This window comes from Ischnura elegans, chromosome 4 (assembly GCF_921293095.1).
Source record: "Ischnura elegans chromosome 4, ioIscEleg1.1, whole genome shotgun sequence".
In the NCBI taxonomy this organism is placed as follows: Eukaryota; Metazoa; Arthropoda; class Insecta; order Odonata; family Coenagrionidae; genus Ischnura; species Ischnura elegans.
Window position 1 is genome coordinate 11,823,599 of NC_060249.1, and position 21,465 is coordinate 11,845,063.

Below are 21,465 nucleotides of genomic sequence, written 5' to 3' on the forward strand. Positions count from 1 at the left end.
CACAAACTCTTTTTTATTGCTCACTCAAAACACGATGGAAAGATTTGTTTGTATGTAATGAATCAAGAAAGAAATTGGTTTTGTGACAATGCTACAAAGACATGATTACTGGTAAGTTACGACGCGATTTAATGCTCACAAAAAAATGTGATATTTTATCTTGAATATGATAAATAAGGAAAAATATTTTTTATACATTTAGTATAACAGAAAAGCAATTATAGGTGACAGAATTATTTTTCATGTCACGAACACATTTTTGTTGTTCACATCAAAAAAAGTTAAAAGATTTGGATGCCATGAATCAAGAAAAAAATTGTTTTCAGGCAGTTCAACAAAGATGTGATAACTGGTGAAAGTATGAAAATTCATCTGATGAACGCAAAATTAATGCTCACACATAAAAATTTACATTTTGTACTGTAAGTAAGGAATAAAAAAATATCTGGTTTTGCATTGACTCTATCGAAAATGATATACATATATTGATTTTTCTCTACATAAAATGATATAATTTCAAGTGAGAGAAATAAAAAATCATGTCATGTACAAAATTTTAGAATGGTTGAATTATTCTTTTAATTTCCTGTAGAAAGAAAATATCTAGTTTTTCCTGCACTGTATAAAAAACAAGATTACAGATAAAGGAGTAAAAAATATTGTCACACAAAGTGTTTCAATGCTCACAGAAAAATTTGAAATTTTATCTCGAATTGGATTTATCTAGAAAACATTTGTTTTTTCAGTCCTTTGTAACAAAATCATTATAGCAGGTGATAGAAAGAAAGAATTTCATGAACATGTGTTTTTAATGCTCTCGAACAAAATTATTAGCATTGTCCTGAATGTGAAAATCAAGAAGATACATAACTGATTTTTATTGATTGCAATATATCCTGACTTCAAGTGACAGAAGTTAAAAAATTATGTCTAGAACATCATTTTAATGATCACACGAAGAACGGAAAACAATTATTTTTAAAGTACTGCTGCATGAAAAAAATGCACTACATGGAAAACACAATTTACGGCGAATAAGCAAATATAAACGTCACGATCAAATTTTACATCTCACGCACAAAATGCAAAATTTAATTTACAAACAAGAAAACAATTGATTTTCATTGACTGCAATGACCTCTCCAACTGTAAGGAGGTCATTGACGTCCTCAACTCCAAAAATATCACTAACCTATCATATCCCAGAAGGTCATTGACCTACCAAATGCAAAGAAGGCCATTGATTACTCCCACCCCAAAAATGTGATTGAAATCTCCAACTCCAAGGTCATTGAGCTCAAAAAGATCATCGACCTCTAAAACACGATGAAGGTATTTGACCTCTTCAACTCCAAGATGGCCATTGACCTCTCCAACTTCAAGAAGGTCATTGACATCTCCAACTCTAAGTAGGTCATTGCCCTCCCAAATCCCAAGAAGGTCATTGACCGCTCTTACTCCAGAGATGTCCCATGACCCATCCAAAATTTGGAGTGCAACAAAGGCAGGATTACTAATTTGAGAAAAAATCTTCTCTTGATTGTGACTTTCATGCTCACACATGAACTTTGAAATTTTATCTCATAAGTGAGAAATCAAAAAAAATCTGGTTTTGCATCGACTCTTTTGAAAATATAATTTCAATTGAGAGAAATTAAACATCATACCATGTACGAAGAATGGTGAAATCATTCTTTCAATTTCGTTTAGGAAGAAAAAATCTATTTATTCGTGCACTGTAATAAAAACAAGATTACAGGTAAAAGAATTAAAAAAATCATGTCACATAACTGTTCCAATGCTAACAGAAAGGTTTAAAATTTTATCTCGAATGTCATTCAGCACTTTAACAAAAACATTACTGTAACACTGTAACAAAAAGCTTATAACAGCTCATAAAATGAAAAAATGTCATGAACGTGTTTTTAATACTGTCATACAAAATTATTTGCATTGAAAATTATCTTGCATTGAATTGAAAATAAAAAATAATTGATATTTATTCACTAGATAGTAATGGTCATTCCAAGTCAGATAAATTAATAGTGATATATAAAATGCCATTTAAGTGCTCACACAAAAAAATGGATAATGTTTATTATTAAAGTTCTGTTGCTAGAAACATTAGTTCACCATATGAAAAATGCGATTAAAAGCATTAGAACTAAAAATAAATGTCTCGATCAAGTTTTACATCTTAAAGACAAAATGCTAAATTACATTTAGAATGTGATAAATCAAGAAAAAAATGATTTTCATTGACTAAGGGTACTCACTCGTTATCAGTACCTGGACACACAAATCAATACATGATCACACAGTGGTTGCAAATATTTTGGTCAATTATGATGACCCACCATCAGTGGCCCTGGTGCGAAGGCTGAGTGCTCCTCTCCTGTCTTCTTCTTTGGATCCCCCCCGCCTGCTAAATGGAAAGAAGTGGGGATGGGGCTGGAAGGGAAGGTGAAGGAGGAGGCGTCTAGCGGGAAATGGTGCGGAGAGAACAGGGCCAGCCAACCAGGGCGACTGCCTGGGGCAATGTAGTTAGTGGGGGCGACCAAACACCCAAACAGAGTTTCAAAAATTTTTATTTTACTATTTTCTAAGTTTAATATTTTTTCATCCGTAAATTAAACATGTATCACTGTGCCTAGAATTAAGTTTGTTTTTTTTTTTAAATATGAGTCTATGTTAAAGTGAGCACTCCATGGAAACCTACCTTAATCGGTAGAATACTTTAATAATGTTAAACTACTTGGATTAAATATTAATTTGAATACAACAAATAAATACTTTCTGATAACTCTTTTTAAAGAAAAATTTACACTGTAATGCATGCAATAAAGGTGTTGCATACTTTTGCAAAAAATCACAACACACTATTTTAAAGTTTTTCTTTTTAAATTCCTGAGGGAAGTTCCCAGGTTTGGTAGGGGGTATTCCATACCTAAACACCCATTAGGGGTGCGACACTACAGCAATTTGCCCCGGGAAAGTGTTTTCTCTTGAGAATGAAGTGAAATGGCTTGGAATGCCCTCTCAACCAAATATGAGCCACATAGATGCTGGTGGTAATTTCAGGACAAATCCTTGGATGAGCAAAGAAAAACATTTATCATGGGATTGGTAGTGGGAAATAGTATGCTTAGCAATGAGATAAAGGAAGGGTGGGAGTTTTGTTGAGTGTCCGTGACTGCTCATTCACAATGTCATTGGTGTGGTGCAATCACCAGTGTAGAAAGTGGGAGAAGAATTGCAGACAACGTTGATGGAAATGCAAGAGGAAGGGACTTGCTGTGAACTGGAGGGGAGGTGCAACAGAAAAAAGTGCAATTTTGGCTAGGTGAGGGCTGATTGCATGGCAACGAGGAGGAAGGGGGCTGGGGGGGTGTGGAGTGCAGAGGGGAGTGGGTCGAGCTGAAGAAAGATGTCGCACAAAAGCGGAGCCTTTCAGAAACATGAAAATGCTACACATTGAAAATGTATGATAAGAATCCAATGTTGTTGCACTTGACTATTGGAGATTCTAATCAACTCTGAGAATTAAACTGCTCTACTTAACACTGAAACAAAAGACCTTAATTAACCTGACTAATAAGAAGATGAGATACAACTTGTTTCTGCCTATTACTGCTTAGGCCTGATCTAAACAGCAGCATCAAGTTTACATCACCAACATCCCATTCACAATATGAATTCCTTAAGTGATATAAAAATAATATCATTTAAAAATTAGCTTGGATATTAAACTTTTATGGGAATACAAAATTTGTGTGCTCACCAACTAGGTTATTTTTAGGCCTCTGTTTGATGAATCATAAACCTAAAATATGTGTGTGTGGTCTGGGGAGCTATTTTGTTTATCCCTACCGCATATGGATTCAGGAATTATGAAGTCGCAAGGATTAATCAGCTGCTCATATATTTGCTTTATAATGATGGCAAGAAATATGATTAGCTAGAACGATGTGCCAGAAGGTACAAAGATCCAAAAATATAGATATTCAAAAGTATCTTAACTTGGAGAATAATTCCAGATGGACAGTGAATCAATTTTGATAAAGAAATATGTTACCATTCACTTGAATGACTTGATAAATCATTAAGCTTCCTGGGAGCTACTTAGTATATACGATAGGCATGAAAAAGCTGCGTTTGAATAGTGGACTTCAAAATGCAGGGGACAGGTTATAAAGAATGTAAAGGAGAAGAAATACAACACTATCAAAAGACTAGCAGACAATCGAGGAATATGGAGAGAAGGTTCAAAGTTACCTCAGGATTGTTGACTTATGATGATGATGATGATGATGATGATGATGATGATGATGATGATGATAACTACAAATGATGAAAACATTTAGACAAAAAAATTACCCTGTTTATCAAAATTTGAAATCTCAGCCAATGAAAAATTTGTTGTACTTATGTATCACTTTGTAATATACATAGTTGCAACTGGCCAAGCTTTGACGACTTAACACCTTTCATAGCAGCACAAACTAGGTTTTAGAAATTGAATACTTATACAATAATTTCTTCCTTTTGGCTTTTAAAAGGTAGGCACCACCATATGATATCTACCAATTTTAGATAAAATGGTGGTAAAAAAAAGTTTGATTTTTTATGTATAAGTGATGTAAACCAGTGATATCTTTTTGACTTATGAGTGACAAAAAATTATTTAAAATAACAACAAAATGAAGTCACTATATGGAGCCAGGGGAAACATATAAATCCTGAGAACGCACTTCCCTTGGATGCTTCACTGCTCTTCGTGAATCAAGGATGACAAAAAGATGATTGAAATAAAACAGCAATTACATTATGAATAAAATATAGACATTTATTCAGAGTAATTATGCTCTTAATAATTGGGGAAAGACAATGAAATTTTTAAAAGTTAGTGGAAAAAAGGTTTTCGGTGCAAATGTGAAGTTCCCTCTCTCTTATAAAGAGTATTTTTGACTTTAAGATTTTAAAAATTTATTCATCGGAATTCAAGGTAGCATTCCCCTCTCATCAATGTCAATTAGTCAAAGCCTCTGCAGCATTTTCCCTTCCTACACACCACCCTCGACTTCAAGTTTCTTACCGATTTTACTTTTTATGGCAAACGCTTCACCCATAGTATATTAATTTTTGGCATGAATTTAGTCTTCAGAATATTTTAATCTCACCACACCACCAATCAACACCACGAACAAGATGTGGTTTCCCATTCTGCTTATTTATAAATAACTTCCTGGGAGCTTCACGCTCATGCATAACAATGAAAATGTGGTGATGCAAATTCTTTTGCCAGCACGAATAAAGGAGAAGCAGGCATGGAACAGGGTCTCATTTGCCTATTTATGCTGGGTCCAACATTTTTTCCGCTTCCAAGCTACCAGCTCCCACAATGCTCAAAGATATGAGTGACAGTTAGGGTTGAGCAAAAATTATTTCAAGAATGCTTGACCATTACGTTCTTAGCATTTTTTTACTGAAAGATTTTAGACTTTGATTTCACCAGACAAAAGTTCATTTATAAGAACAAAAGAGGAAACAAAGTGGTAAATTATTTTTTTTAATTGCGTGTGTAAGAGGATGCATGCCTCCCACTTAACCAGTATTTTTTGGTGACGAAATACTCATTTAAACTTTTGCCATCATATTCGCATTTTTAATGGCCGTAAAGCAACCACTTGAGTGCAACAATGCTGAGCATGTCCTTCATCTTTTCACTATACCCGTGGAGTTCTTCCCAGACCAAAATCTAATTTCCCTGGCATTTCCATGACTTTGAGTCTTTGTGCTATTTATTACCCTGACTTCCCTGGCCTGTTTGATCCCTGGTAGAGGAACAGAATGGCTTAAACCCTCTCCTCCCTTTTTAAGATGTTGATAGGTGAATTAACTTACTGGCCGTGAAAAACAACTTGTATTTTCCTTGAGATTTTGTTGAAATCGTTCGGCATTCACCAAATACAAAGTTGAGTGGAATATGCAGTAAACCCTCCCCTTCATGATACTAGTCCACTGAGGAGGACTATTCGTAAAGCAAATACCAATCATTATTTGAAATCGCATTGGGTATTTCTGGATTAATAGGGCACCAGCACGTGTAAATTTGGCGATTTTATAAAAGTGTTTCGTAAACGAGTAAGGAGGAGAATATTCAACACTTTTTTAAAAATTGATGATGCATTAAATAAGGGGAAACAAAATATGCTGAATTTGAAATTTAATAAATCGTTGACAAAGTCTGCTCAGGTCATATGCTGATCCCATCGTTACTGGAACTAGTGAAGCTGGGGCTTTTGTCCAGCATTTTCATCTATCTTTTATGCCACCTCTGCCGACAGCTGTTTTAGCAAAATTCAAAGCTCTACCCCATGCTATCCACATAAAATGAGAGCATAATTCCTATGTTAGCCCGAGCAAAAATAGTTCTAGCACCTGAGCCACCATTCCAGCTTGCTGTAGGACCTTGATGATTGAGAGAAACCAACTCAACCATGCCCAATGCTGCAGTCACCCACATTCCATGGAATTGCCACATTCAATTTCTTCATAGGGAACACTCACCATGGGATACAATTTCTGATCAATGATAACAAACCAAAGAACTCACAATTTTGATTAGTACCTATAGAGAGATATGGCTGACAGAGGATGACCTCATTGGTGGGACAGTACAACATAATCAACAACTTAGCACTTACAAATCAAAAACCATCCTATTATCTCTTTTTAATCCCAAATCAAATGTTAAACTGGGGCGATATACACACCGTTTTCTTTTTTCTGTAGGATATGAAACTTCATGGAATGAAGACTTTACATTTTCTCACTCTCACACACGCAAACATTTGTGCTATCCTTGGCACTGAATGTCACAGTTGATCTCTGAATTTCTTCCCCCGGTTCGACAAAAAACAAGACCTGTAAATCACTCTTTGAAGGGTGGAAAATAATACCATCGTCCAAACTGGGATTCAAAGCTGGTGATCACACAAATGTACACTTTTTCACCCATGAACACTGAAAAACTAGATGGCCAACAACTTTCCACAGTACTTGGAGAACTTATCATGTGACACTTTGCCGACAGAGAGCCTGAACTCAATGGAATAACTTTAAACAAGTAGTCACTCTGGTAAACTATACAACATACATTGGCCCACAGGCCTAGACCCCAAGAGTAATTTTATAACTCTTTCAACTTTTTCTTCTTTGTACCTCTGCAAATCTGACAAGAACTGGAAGATATAACATTGTCTCTAATGCGTGACACATTAACACACGGGATAGGTTTTTGCATTTGTCTTCACATTGGTGCATGCTGAAAAACCCTTCTCAAATGAGTGTTTAATTAAGAGCAGTTCTGACTGATATAATAAAAAACAATGTGATATTAAGGGTCCTGTATGTTTGTCCTTCAGACCTCTTTAAAGTTTTGGTCCTAATGTACCATGAAACGCAAATTCTGAGATAGAAATTAGGCATTTTGATGTCTTACAAAATTTTGCTCATGGACACAATCATTCACTCATTTTCATTAACTACTTATATTCATTCACTAAATATGGTCCACTTCTGTAAGAATTTTAGTTCAGTATCTTAATGATCAAAACTCAATCAAGGTATTCATTGTTGAATATTTAAATGATTACATGATAATTCTGCAATCACAGGCAAAAAATTAAAATCATTGATGCCCTTTGGATGGAATGATGGGTAACCACAATGCAACCAGAATGGCCTAAATAGACAGAAAAATCAAGAGCATTTTTTTTATTCTTGAGATGAGAATATTCTCAGAGTTCAGCCTTAGAAGTCACAATACACTAAGATCAGAAATCATAATTTCTCCAAATAATATGGTAGACGGATGGGATATATAAACTATTTTGAAAAATAAATCTTCCCTATTTTTGATAATTCAGCTATTTTCTCTGAAGTGGGTATAAACTAAGAAAACACAAAGTAGGCTCCCACTTTTCATGAGTTGGTGACATCATTAGAGTTCCAGTTCTTAACCCAAGAAAGGGTGACTCAGAAATAGCTAACCGCTCAACATGAGTGTACGACATCACAAACTTATCTCGGAAAGGGTTAATATGCCATTGAATTTTTTTTGCCATGAGAAATTGGTAATGAGTTGATTTAAAAAAAATACGGGTCTCTAAATTATTCAAACTTTAATGCAAACAGAAATCTAAAAGAAGATAGGAGAACCAGCCCATCAGTATCATCATCAAACAATGATGCTACATATTATCTTTTCATTTCACCCCATTTGGCTAAGTTGTAGGGAAAATCAATGCATCACTTAATTGTATGTACATGGATTTTTTCACCTCACAATTTCTGCCTTTTGGAAGCACAATTTCAATTGTGTCATTAAAATACCACAGTTTGTAAAAGATAACTGAGGAGACAAAGCTATCAGGCTTTCCCAGTGATGTGGATGTTGGTAAAGAATTTCTCGGGAAATCTCTGGGGTCAGTTATCCCGTCATCTCCAACATTTCCAAATTGTACTTTTTACCATCGTCAGGGAACTGAGTGTCATGCAAGTAAATTTACCTGTTTATATATTTTAGTTCCTCACTCTTTGAGCCAAGAACCAAAAGAGCCTATCAGAAAATAACTCCTTCTCACCATAAGAACCAAGATATATGAGCATGAAAAATTACTTCCACAAATAACTGTTCCCTGAGGATGTCAATGAAGAATAGCTGTTAAAATGGAGATTATGGACCTATTAACACATGAGGTCCAGAAAACTTTACCATCTGAGTAGAAATTTTCGCTGGATTTTCAAGTTGAATGTCATTTCCATCATAAATTGTCATTTCTACAAAATGCCATATCAAGTTGCAGTGTGGTTACAGTGGAGCTCTTTTTTCATCATCCATAAAAATTGGTAAAGAATTCCCAGAGAAACACAATGATTTGCTCGGCTCTCCAGTTTTTGGTCATAAAAATTAAAGTTTACCCAACCTCAAATGAAAGTATAGATAGGAATTATTTTGGAATTAAAACCCTTCCACGTTAAAACTACGTTCTTATGACCAAATAATTTATATTGAGCATGCAATCTTATAAAACTTCTAACTTGTGAGTATGCTTTCTTATTTTTTTATAAAAATCCACAGACAATACTTAAAAGGTGAATGCTGATGAGAATATTTCTTTCAAAAGAAATTATTCTACTTCTTTTTAAAGCCGCAGATTTTTTTTGCTAGAATTGGTAAAGATTTTTACCTATGATATCTATCACCTATGAAGGGGCAGGTGTTTTTTGTTTAGTGAGCCACAAACAGACAATCTTTCAGAGAAAATGTACACGCATTCACACAAACACACACACCTCTCATAAACACCTCTGTGCACACAAAAATCGAAAGGAGAAAATAGAGTTGGCCTAAGATGGAAAGGCATATTCACCGTAAAGTGGCTAAAAAGGATTATTAGAGGAAGGGGTAGGAGGAGATCTCTCAAAGAATTCTCACGCTGTCAAAGTTTCTTTGAGTTTTTACCATATCCTGTCCTCAAAATTCAGGGGCGCAACAACAGGGGAAGGGGTTCAGGGGGACATTACCTCACCCTCAAGCATGATTCTGGCTATCCCACCCAGAAATCAGAGGTCGCAGCTGACTTTTAAATGGACATTACCCGATTTGAAAAATTATATGCATCTTCATCCCTAGTGACTCCACTCTAAATTTGAGTGCTCAGCAAAATTTATGTGGAGAAGATGATCCTCCTTTTTTTTAGAACTGATTTCAGGAGAATTTTTTCCCCCGTTTATGTTACCTATAAAATTTGAACACAAAGAAAGGATATAATTTCATCATTGTTCAGTGAAATAATTAAAAGAAACATGCATCTTAAGTCCACCAAAAAAGAACAATCCGCAGACTCCTCCGTCCAACTTCTGAGCTAGCTTTCACAGATTTTTCATGGGGTTAGCCCTCCCTTGATGATTCCGAGGGGTGTCGTTGCGCCCATGCTCTCCTCATTCTCTGAAAAATCTAACGTTTGATTTTTTTTCTTCAATTTTGTAGCATACATATGGACCTAAATGGGAAATCAACTCCTTAGATAAAATTTAGTCAACCTATTCTCCCTAAGGGAATTGTCTTTTGAGTAGGAGATGGAACCACGGACTCCCTCCGAAAAACGATGACGCCTCCATGACCGACAGCTACCCTATTGTTGCGTCACATGGCCACTCTCTTACAACCAAATCCTATTCAACTTGGATAGGAAATCATCGTCCGATGATGCTGAAAAAAAAAACGAATCCATGTTCATTGATTGACCGACATGAATTTAGTCAATCAGCACTATTAAATGCCACTTTTGAGCTAGTTCCCAAAATATGCAGTGATATAGGAACGAAACGAAAATGCAGGCCACAAAAGTTGTCCGAATCAACCTCATCTTATTGTTAAGTAATCGAGGTACGTCGTTGCTTAACTCACTCACACATTCCTCCATTTTCATGTCTCGCACAATGAAGTCTGTAACCCTCGCTTGCATGCGCACTATGTACAACAATGCCTCGTGCATCACATGTCTTTGTGCTTGTAAATGCAATCTTGTCTCCTCACCAAACTCCCTCCCAGATGAAAATGGGGATTTGGTAATGACAAAATCAAATGAGTCACTCCATCATACAGAGTTCAAACAATAAGCTAAGGGATTTTCAGTTTCCTTAACCCCCAGCAATTGACCCAAAGAGTTTCTAACAACTTTGATCAAAAATTAATAATGTGCTCCTCATGACGATGCTTCATGAAATGATAGATTTCAATAAGAAAACCTAATGTACACATTTTTCACGTTGATGAGTTATATATATACAGATGTTTGAGGAGCACACTAGAGTCAATCAAATCGTAATGGGAACAGGTGAATATGAGCCAAGGTGGAGGATAAAACCTTTCAGTGGTTGTTTTCAAGCCTAGGAACATGGTAATCTTCCTCAGCAAAAAAGAAAGTGCAGCTTCCTCTCTCAAATAAAAAAACACTCCACTTACACGTCTTCTCCACTTCTTCCACAGAGAAAGTGTTAGCAATCACTTCGCCCATCGCCATGCACACTAACCAAACGAGTTACTGGCCACCGCTCGCCCCGAGCACTCAAAAAAGTAATCTTCTTTTTTATATATTTTTTGACTATTCACTACAACAAACAACAGTGATGGCCGCGGTGGTGGGTGTAGGGGATGAGAGCTCGGTAGCAGTATCTTTGTTGGGAGATAGACGTGGGCCATTGCTTTTTTTGTTGAGGGGGAGGGTGGGGATTGAGGAGAGGGGATATTGATAAGAACAGACCTTCAAGACGCGTGGCAGCAAGGTCCCGTCGCACAAACACACTCAAGCGTCTTTCTCTCCTTGCTAACAGCAATTTTCTTCCATTGACCTGATGAGCATTGACGATGACAATGGTATTTCCCACGGTCCCCCTCATCAGCCAGTCCTCGTGCTGCCCCCAAGCAGTCCGTGGCATAAGAGCAGGTGCACAAGGCAAGAGAGGACGAACACGGGGTCAAGGATCCGAGAGGCTTGGTGCCTGGGGAGCTGGATCAGTGAGGCAGCTCTCGATCCCGTCCCGGTTGTCTTCCTCGGCAGGATGGCAGCCATCTTGTCGGCTGTAACGACAGTGGAGGCAAAGAGGGAACAAAAATGGTGATCACAAAGCACTCCCTTCACACCCCCAGCCAAGGATGACAGAAGTCACAGCAAGAAAGGAGGCAAAAGCTGATATTCTGATAATTTTTTATTCTAGTACATTTTTAATTTCATGCTAAAAAATGAAGTCAATATAGTACTTAAGTTTCTTTTGGGTACAGAATATAAAAGAAATGTTATTTCAATGTCAAGTGTAGAATTAAATCATTAACATTGTCAGATTATGTACCCAGTGAGAAATGGATCATCGAATCTACCTCGAATCTACGCAGATTCAACATCCATAGATCGTTATGTGGTCGACGTCGATTTTATTTGTTCAATCGATGATTTTTCGACTTGTTATTCTGATAAGTCTGATAAGTTCATTGGTGAAGGGGGGGCATAGTGGTGTAGTGTTGAAGTCTTAAAATTAACTGTGACACGCTATTACAGCATATCTGACACAAATAAGAAAGCTAAAATTTAATAATTATTTTATTAATGTATATACATTAGCTTCAATCCCGGAGAACAATCGTTGATTCCTTTTCAGTCAGTAACTTGACAAGAAGTGCGTGGCATTCAAGCTTGAAGGCAGTTGCTGCAGAAGGAAGAGTCGGAAAGCCGGTCAAAACGTGTGTCGGTTGTTGTTGGTGCTGTGTAGATTTCCATGCTCACACATTTTCCTCAGATATACCTTGTACTTGTGTCTCAGTTCTTAGTATTTCCTGCGTGATGTGTGACATTACGCATCAACTTGGCCTTGTTATTATGTATGTCTAATTCATTTTGATACCTTTGCACTCGCGCCAGCGATTCAACATGATCTCTCATTTTTTCTTAAGGGTGTCCACTGAAATGGAAGATAAATATGCTGGACTTGAGATTACAATTCGCGGATATAGAATTGAAACCGCCCAATTATTTCAGCCTTCATTTATTTACACATTGCGTGCCTGATTGAAATCCATTGTTGTGGCTGCAATAGATGATCATTATTAGTCAAAAAGATTGTTATTTCCATGATTATTATTATTAAACATTATTTTCTACTGCATAATAATCAACCAAAATTCGCAATGTAAGAAATTCCAGGCAAGTAGTTGATATCACATCGATGATGTCGATATCAAAAACATGTCGATTTTCGGACCATATAGGCATCGATCGATGTGTTACCATCAATGTTATATCGAAGACTACTTTGATGTCGAATCCACTTCCATTTGATGACTCATTTCTCACTGGGTGTACTCGTCAGCTGCCCAAAATAACATCTCATGCATAAGCTTTGTATAGAAAGGTATATTTAACACAATAAAAAATAATACTCTTGCATAAAGTGAGTGAAAAATAATAGATATTTGAAAGAAGCTGCTGTCATGTGGTGTCTACTGCAGATCACAGATCAACGATTTTTACATAACACTGATTGATAAAATGTAGTGATTTCACACATGTAAAGAGAAATTCATTGCACTCCATCCTTGAGAATACATATTCCACCAAAGTATTGCCTTAAAATGTTGAATACATATCCTTTTCTAAAAAAATAACAGATGTGCAATATGCATAGCTACATGAGGGGTTAGAATTCGCTTTTCGCACATTATCACTGCACGTCATCAGTCTAGTCCAATTTGTGGCATGAAATCATCTGCCCCCACTTATTCCGTATTGTTGGCAAGATGCTTATGTTGAATGCATTGGCAAGTTATCTTGTTTGCAAGATATGTTGGCAAGTATAATATGTTATTTGTGTGAAATAAGAAACTTAAATCTAATAAAGTTTAAACAAAAACAACAACAATTTTTTAACAAAATGCAATTGAATTCCAATTCAAAGTAATATTTTGCTTTTGCTTTGATTTTGCTTTTTTCATTCATTTTTCTGTGTTTTTTTTTCTTTTTGCAACCAATGTGGTCGCATTTACTACATATTTTTCTCATCTTATTTCTATTTATATCAAAAGAGCATTACCTCATTGAAACATTGGCTGAACAAAAATCAATGAGAACTCTGTTAGTGTAAAAATAAAATTTGAATCTATTTTATGAAGTCTCTACTGTAGTCTGTTGAACGGTGATTCTTATTACCGAGGTACATTGGTTACAAAATTGCTTGGATGAGCTAAGAAAATATGAAGCAGCTGCATGACATCTCAGAAGTGTCCCTGAAGCATTTTATTCTTGTCAAACGTATACCAAAAATTTTTAGTTTCTCATAGCTACCTAAGTTTCACATGCTCACGTCTATTGGAGAAGAGGAGGCATGGCCAAAAAAACAATTTTCCAGATGAGGAACTTCTAGCAAGCCAATTACAAAGTTTTCCACGTCAAGTGATGCAAAAATATCTTAAGTACTCACTGGTGGATTCTATAGGATCATTGGCAAACCAAGTTTAAATTATAGGTTGTGGTCTACCATCATTAATAATCTTCTGATCCTCATACCATTGAGCCCCAAGTCAAAAGGATTTTCAGAATATCTTCGATAACACACCTTTCTCTTGCTGTCATTGTACAATACATACATATCTAGTTGCACAGTTTACTTAAGTGAGCTCACAAATCATAGTCTATCCTCCTCAATAACATAGTCTTTCCTTAGTAGGTGTTGAGCAATACACTGAATTAAAGGAAATATTGACAGTTTTTACCACCTACTAACTACGAAATAAATTTAACTGGACAGCCATACTAACTGTAAACAGGGCCAGACCAAGTAACAATGTCAGCAAGCTGACCAACGCTGCAGGTCACAACTAGTCCTCATCCTTCCCTTTATTAATGCTGCATAAGCCCTGGATAGCCAGGCTCAGCACTGTCATTGGACAATTCCAGTCCAATGGACATACTACTCCACGATATCCGAACAGACCCGAATCCTTGTCCAGTCACTTGACGAGCATGACATAGTGAGAATTTTCTAAGCAATAGCAAATCACACAACTCAAACCTTTATATCTGTACCCTTGGCATTAATACGAGTGGGAGGGGACCCCGTGTGAGGGGGCCATTTAATGCATATCCATTAACCATTTCCTGCTGACGCCTGTGAAAGGAAAATGTTTTCTGTGCAACAAGTTGCATGAGAATATTTTTCATCTCCCTCTGCAGAGCTCTTTTTTGGGGAGGAGTTGCCCAGGTATCCTCATTATTCCAACATGGTAACCCAACACAACCCAGCCATTACCACGACCACATTACTCAACCCTCCAGCCCTTTCTCAGCACCAGTCAACTCATTGCATTGTCAGTGTTTTTTCTAACTAAATGAAGTTTATAATTTTAAATAATTTACACTTATATTAGAATAAGTACATAATATTTTAAGCATTTTAGAATTTTAAATGAATTTATAATGTTAATAATAACAAAGTTGGGGCAACAATATTTCTCCTGTTACACATTTTTCATGAACAATGAATATGCAAGGTACTTAAACTTTCACTCCCAGAAGTCTATCCATATTAAAACTACAATTTCATTTAAATATTGCTCATTTGCAGAGAAGTGTCAAAAATTGGAGTACGCAACAAATTTTTCCATGAAAAAATCATTGAAAATTCAACTAGTTCATGATTCCTGCTGTGGGGAGGATCGCAATTAAGTCAAGCCAAATTGCCGAGGAGTAGCACTAAAGTCTCACAAAGCTGGATCTTAGACAGGGCCTGAATAATTCCAACCTAACTTAAAAAAAAAAGCAGAAGTGTCCCTGTGATATTTCTTGCTGAACATACTGTAAATATTTTTAAGTTAATCATAGCTGCCCTAGTTCCACATGCTTATATCGAAGAAGAGGACGCATGCTTACATGGAGAAGTGGATGCAAGGGTGACAAAATTTTCTGGAAGAGGAACTTCTAGCAAGCCATACAGAGAATTATAAGCAGGAAACCCTCAAAACATTATATACCAAAATTCATATTCTCCAAACCACTGAAATTCAGTTTTCCATATAGCTCTGGAAAATCTACAGCAATTATGAAGGGGAATGGTACAGAATATTCACTTTCACCAAGTTCACTTAATGCATAATGGGCACCAAATAACTTCAAAGTCCTGGAAAAAGCCATGTACAGCAGACTCCCGATTATCCGGCTGCGGTTTATCCGGGTTGCAGATTATCCGTGCATGATATTCACTCTCGCTCTATTTTTTCTGCAATCTTGGTAAAAAAATTAAATCGGACACAAAATCATCGGAATTACTGCATTAATGCTAGGAAACACCCGCCTTATTATTTCCGTTAGAATCCCCTTCGTAAAACCGAAGTGATCGCATGCTAGCTGCATTCACGTGTTCCTGTTTTCCAAGCCTCGCAGTGCGCAACCACGCTCCATGATCACGGATACCCGTCCCACAGCAGTTAGCAGCAGCAGGGCAACTTATGCAAGACGTGGCGTGGTGCCTGACAGTGAAGTTTCCGACGTCAAGCAGTGGTTTGGAAGCATTCGTGCAAACCACTTTTCTGTATCAGTGATCACACAGCCACGGATGTGTGGTTTTCGAAACCAGGCCTAACATGGAGCATTAATAATACCAGTAAAACCATGTTATCGCCGCTAAAAACATAGCGAACTGGCAAAGAAAGCTCTCATTGAGTCCGGGAAGCACTCTAAAATAACAGAATACCTGCATAAATAATGGTATATTGTTTGTTTTAGGATAAATTATGAACATTGTAAGACATATAAGGGAATGTTTGGGTTATCCGTGTTTTCCGATAATTCGTGCTGTCTCTCCCCATCACTGGACCGAATAATCGGCAGTGTACTGTACATACATATAATGCAAGTGCATAATAATTTAGAGTTTAGGTTAAATGATGATGTACCACAGGATAAAGACTGGATTAAAATGTACGATGCTTATTTAACTACTCTAACATCAACGAGCTAAGACGCGATGGCCAACGGTCGGTGCCTTCCAACCAATCACATTGGTTTTGCCTGACTCATTGATTTGGCATTACACTAGGCTTGTTTTATGAGGGTCGTTACTTACCTTCAGAAACAAACACAAAGATAGAGGCAGGCTCTGTGTTGGAAGCAGAGCACGTGTAGTTCCCCGAGTCGAAATCGGAGGCATCCCGGATCGTGAGGCGGGAGTGCGTCTTTGGCCCTGGCTCTGTTTCCACGGTGATCCCACCACGAGAAGTGTCGTAGTTGATCATCCGGTCATTGTGGTACCAGAAAACATACTGAGGCGGCGATGGGGACTGGATAATTCATGCAAGAGAAAGTGCTGTAGTTAGTGCAAAAATATGGGATTATTCCCTCTGACCCTAACATTTGCAATTCACGAAAAGAATTCAGTAGACCGATGAGCTGCGATGAAAAAATCTTCCTACTAGTTTCCCTCACAAGTTAAAAATGAAAAACTTTCACTTTGACTGCCCACTTTTCATGAGTAGGTGATGTCATTAGAGTTCTCTCGGTTATTAACTCATTCCAGGAAAACCAATTATTTACGCAAGGCAATCACTCACGATAACATAAGCAGGAAAATGCTATATCAGGCCAGGGCACAATGCTGTGGAGTAGCAGAGAAGCAAGCTCCATATGAAAGGAGTTCACATTATCTGTCCAAGGAGATCCATGTATGGCTGGGAATTACTCAAGAAGTTGGGGAAGGGTAGAGAAACGAAGAATACATATGTGTCTCTTAATTTTTTAAACTCTACCGCATTACATGCATTTTTTTTAAATATTGGTGAGTAATTCCATTTCAATATGAAGCCCGCTGATTATTCATGATGACTTTAGTATAACTTTGGCAGCAATACACTGAAAAATTATGACTTGGGGCTGATCTACAATGCAATGAAAGTCATTAGACTGACATACTTTATGACTTAAGGAGGAACCATCATTTCAAACATGCCCGAAAACCTCCCCTCATTTTGACATATGTTGTTGCTCATTATTTTTTCTATCGAATAGTGAAAAAATATTACTATATCATCGGCCATTTAAAAAAGATATACGGATTTGAAAATGACGGATTTCCACCTTGATATATATTGTCTTTATGGGAGAATGATGACCTTCCCTTGTAAAACATTTTTTTTCTCAAATTTGGTCCAAAATATATTGTTGAAAAATTAGCACAGCATAGAATAGACATCGATGTCCAATATTTATATTTTTTTAGAAGGGGTTACCGATATGTTAGCGTCAGTATTTAAGTTTTAAAATCATACTTCCGGTTTTCTGTAGAGAGAGCAGCCATTATGCTGCGGAGGTAGTGGCAACGTTGCAAAGTATACGGAGGTTAAATATGAAGAGCGATATTGCACTTGTCGACTGCTGCGTAATTCCAGTGAATTGGATTTTTCGGAGTAATTTTCTACGAATTCATGAAACGAATATTCAGTTCGTCTCGAAACGTGCTGTACACCGAAATACGTAATTTATCAGTGCTGGTTGTTAAAGTAATTCCTATAAGCGCCTAAATTTTATTAAACATCCGAATAATCATGACCGGAATATAATACATCCCTTGAAATTGTAAGCGCATCGCTTCAAAAGCGAAAGTGATCTTTAACATAAAGTGGCCATATGGAACACCTAACACTCACAAAATGCACTATGGCCTCGTGTCATTTAAGATGCCCTTATAGGTACTAGTTTTACTACATAAAGTTATCTTTCATCAATATGTCAGTTAGAACCCTATAAAACCAATTCAGCAATTTGCAGTAAGCATGCAGTAGTAGTTAATTTATGTATATGATCAACTTCTTCATTGACATGTGCTCTTAGCTTCCACACCGACACTTGAAACTACCTTTCTTAGTGTCGCCTCACCTTTTCAATGATGCACACAAGGGAGATGGCGCTGCCCACATCGACGTGATGCTCGCCACTGCCCAAGATGAACGCCTCCGGCACCACTATGTGCAGGTTGACAAAATGCGACATGATCCCAGTGCCAGTGGACACCTAAGGAAAAGACAATGGTGGATTAAGGGAGGAATTATTTGTTAGCATTTGCAATATGTAGATGATTGGGTGACTTGAGGAAAAAGTGTTGTTTTTGATACCCAGTCGAATCTTGAAATTTCCTTTCATCCATAGGCTCTATTTAGCACTCTTACATTTTATAAATCCTAACCTATTCCGAGGCTCTCGGTGTGGCATACACTCTCTCTCTCGAGAATATGTGGCACAATTAGAAGAACTCTAAAAAACAAAACAAGAAAAGAACAACAAATAAAATTTTACAAAGTGATGGCAGTCCCTACTGTACACTATGGATCAGAATGTTGGGTACCAAAAAAGAATGAATTAAGGCAGATAGAATCATCGGAAATGAAATTTTTAAGATCAGTAAAAGGCTGCACAATATTGGATAAAATAAGAAACACTCAAATAAGAGATGAACTGGGTGTCGAGGCAGTCACTGACAAACTACAAGACTACAAACATAGATGGAAAGAACATTTACTTCGAATGCCAAAAGAAAGAATTCCAAAACAAGCAATGGAATATCAACCAATTGGCAAGAGGAGTATAGGAAGATCAAGGAAAAGATGGTAATGTGGAGCCGGAACCGGCTTAGTAGCCTAATCCTGGAAGGAAGAAGAAGATGAAATTTTATGAAACTAAGTACCAACCACTTCCTGCTTGGGAAGACACTGCAATGACTCCAGAAGTGCTCTGCAGGATGCACTCTGATTGACTGCATGTAAGCCGCATTAAGGTCACTGTTTTAGGGGGTTCATTATTTTCTGTGGTTCTCCGCAATTTTGCATTTGATATCTGATCACTGACTTTTAGATAATTATCAATTATATTTAAACTTTTATAGTTTAACTAATGAAATACATCTTTAATTGGAAAACAACTTTAAAGATTGCCTCCTTTCTATTTTTCAGGTATTTCAGGGGAGCCACTGTCTCCCAACCCCACACTCTCTAATCAGCCACTGAGGTTACAGGCAAAGGCTTACTATTTACAAATTACATCTTTTGTAGTATGGTATTTTGGCTTCCTTCTCATGACTTACGCGACCTCTCCATTGCTGATCAGGCATACCTGGGATAACAATACATATTGAATTCCATAAGGTAGACGGTTTGGAAAGAAAGATTGATAACTACCTGTGCCAAAAGGCAGAGGTAAAAGTCAACTATGCCATATAGATCTGAGGTATCAATCATAATATGGGGATAATATGAATTCCATTCCCTGTTTCATTGATACTTATAAAGTTAATTATGTACATATGTAATACCACAGTCAAAGGTCAGAGACAGTTCCGGAACACGTGCCCTGGTTGGCAGATTTCAGGGGACAGGAAAATTTGAAAAGTTTATTAAAAAAGTTACTTCATTTTTCAAATTGAATAAGTCAACAATAATTTTAATAAAACTTCATAATAGCAAATATATTGTGTGTAATTTCAAATACTGCATCTCAAAAAAACAGCCTATGGATGTATGGCATTTTATTGGTGGCAGAGGGCAAGGAAGAGAGCAAGGGGGTATCAAAAGAGAGGGTCAGCAAGCTGATCTTTGCCCCCCTGACAAAACTCCCAGTTCCGGCCCTCGTCACTGACAAGGGGAGGCCATGTACCTTGCTCTGCCTTTTTCAACGCCGTATTTTTTATGGCATTCAGAATGGCGAACACATCTCTGAACTAGTAGTAGTTCCATGAATGGGCCTTAGTGTGGCTGTAATTTATTAATTTCCATGCAGTACTTTTAACAAGCGTGATATAATTCCAAATTAGCGCAACACCCTACAGATGGGTCAGGACTGGTGTAGTCGTTAGTGTCATCGACTCTCACCAAGAGGGCCTTGGTTAAGTGCTTCATCACAGCAGTAAACAGCATGAAAATTAATTAATTACAGCCAAACTAAGGTCCATTCAATGGAACCACTACCAGTTCAGGGATGTATTAGCCTTTCCGAAAGCCATAAAAAATGTGGCATTGAAAAAGGCAGAGCAAGGTACGTGGTCTCCCCTTATGAGTCTTAATTTGATTATTTTAGTCTTATTTCCAGTCATTTCCTATTTTGTATTTGGTTCTAGCCTTGAAGTGAAATACTGTGATGTATTTCAGTCCTGCTGTGTTAATGATGGTTAAATTCACAACCACTGCCATGTGAAACAATTCCCCTTGACTGGCAGAAGCTCTGGCATACATCACATGGTATGGCCAAGGGCATTAGCAGGTGTGCTAGGCATTTTTAGGCAGAAAAATTTGGACTCAACTTCACTGTAATTGATGCTAAATGAACTTAAAACATCATAAAATAAGTAATCTTACAATTAGTGAAAAAAATGCAGGCATTTTGGCAAAGTCTTCTGCATTATTGCTTGCAATTAACCAATCCCTAATTTAGGGATATACGTACCTTTTTCTTATATGATTCTATATTTTAAATTTTCTTATGATTAACTAAGCCTTTAAAGATGAAAGAATCCAATAAATAAACAAATACATAGTCACATCTGCCTTCACTGTGCAGTCACTTCTTGCCTTCTGCCTTGATGTGCAGTCACTTCTTAATTATGGTATTCCATTTTGGGGCTCCTCTATCTTCCTACCAAAATTATTTAAAATGCAAAAAAAGATTATTCGCATAATAACTAATTCCAATAATAGAGCTCCCAGCAAACCTATTTTTGAAAAACTGGAAATCTTACCACTCCCTTGTATATATATTCTTGAAACAGTCTCTCTTATTAAAAAAAACCAAGACATGTTTATTAAAAATTGTGACATTCATAGTCATAATACAAGAAGCCAAAATGAAATCCATGTAAGTCAGCACCGAG

General features: G+C 36.9%; 1 protein-coding gene across 2 annotated transcripts in view; it reads right to left on the reverse strand.

Moving 5' to 3' along the window:
- Nucleotides 1-4,820: 4,820 nt before the first annotated feature.
- The window catches only part of LOC124157065 (roundabout homolog 2-like), an 83,542-nt gene continuing 66,897 nt past the window's right edge, over nt 4,821-21,465 (reverse strand). For both annotated transcript variants that reach the window (XM_046531538.1, XM_046531537.1), the window contains exons 5-7: nt 18,486-18,620; nt 16,681-16,894; nt 4,821-11,650 (exon numbers count right to left, since the gene is read on the reverse strand). In XM_046531538.1, coding sequence (XP_046387494.1) covers nt 11,469-11,650; nt 16,681-16,894; nt 18,486-18,620 — 531 coding nt within the window. In that variant the 3' untranslated portion in view covers nt 4,821-11,468. The remainder of the gene's footprint in view (nt 11,651-16,680; nt 16,895-18,485; nt 18,621-21,465) is intronic.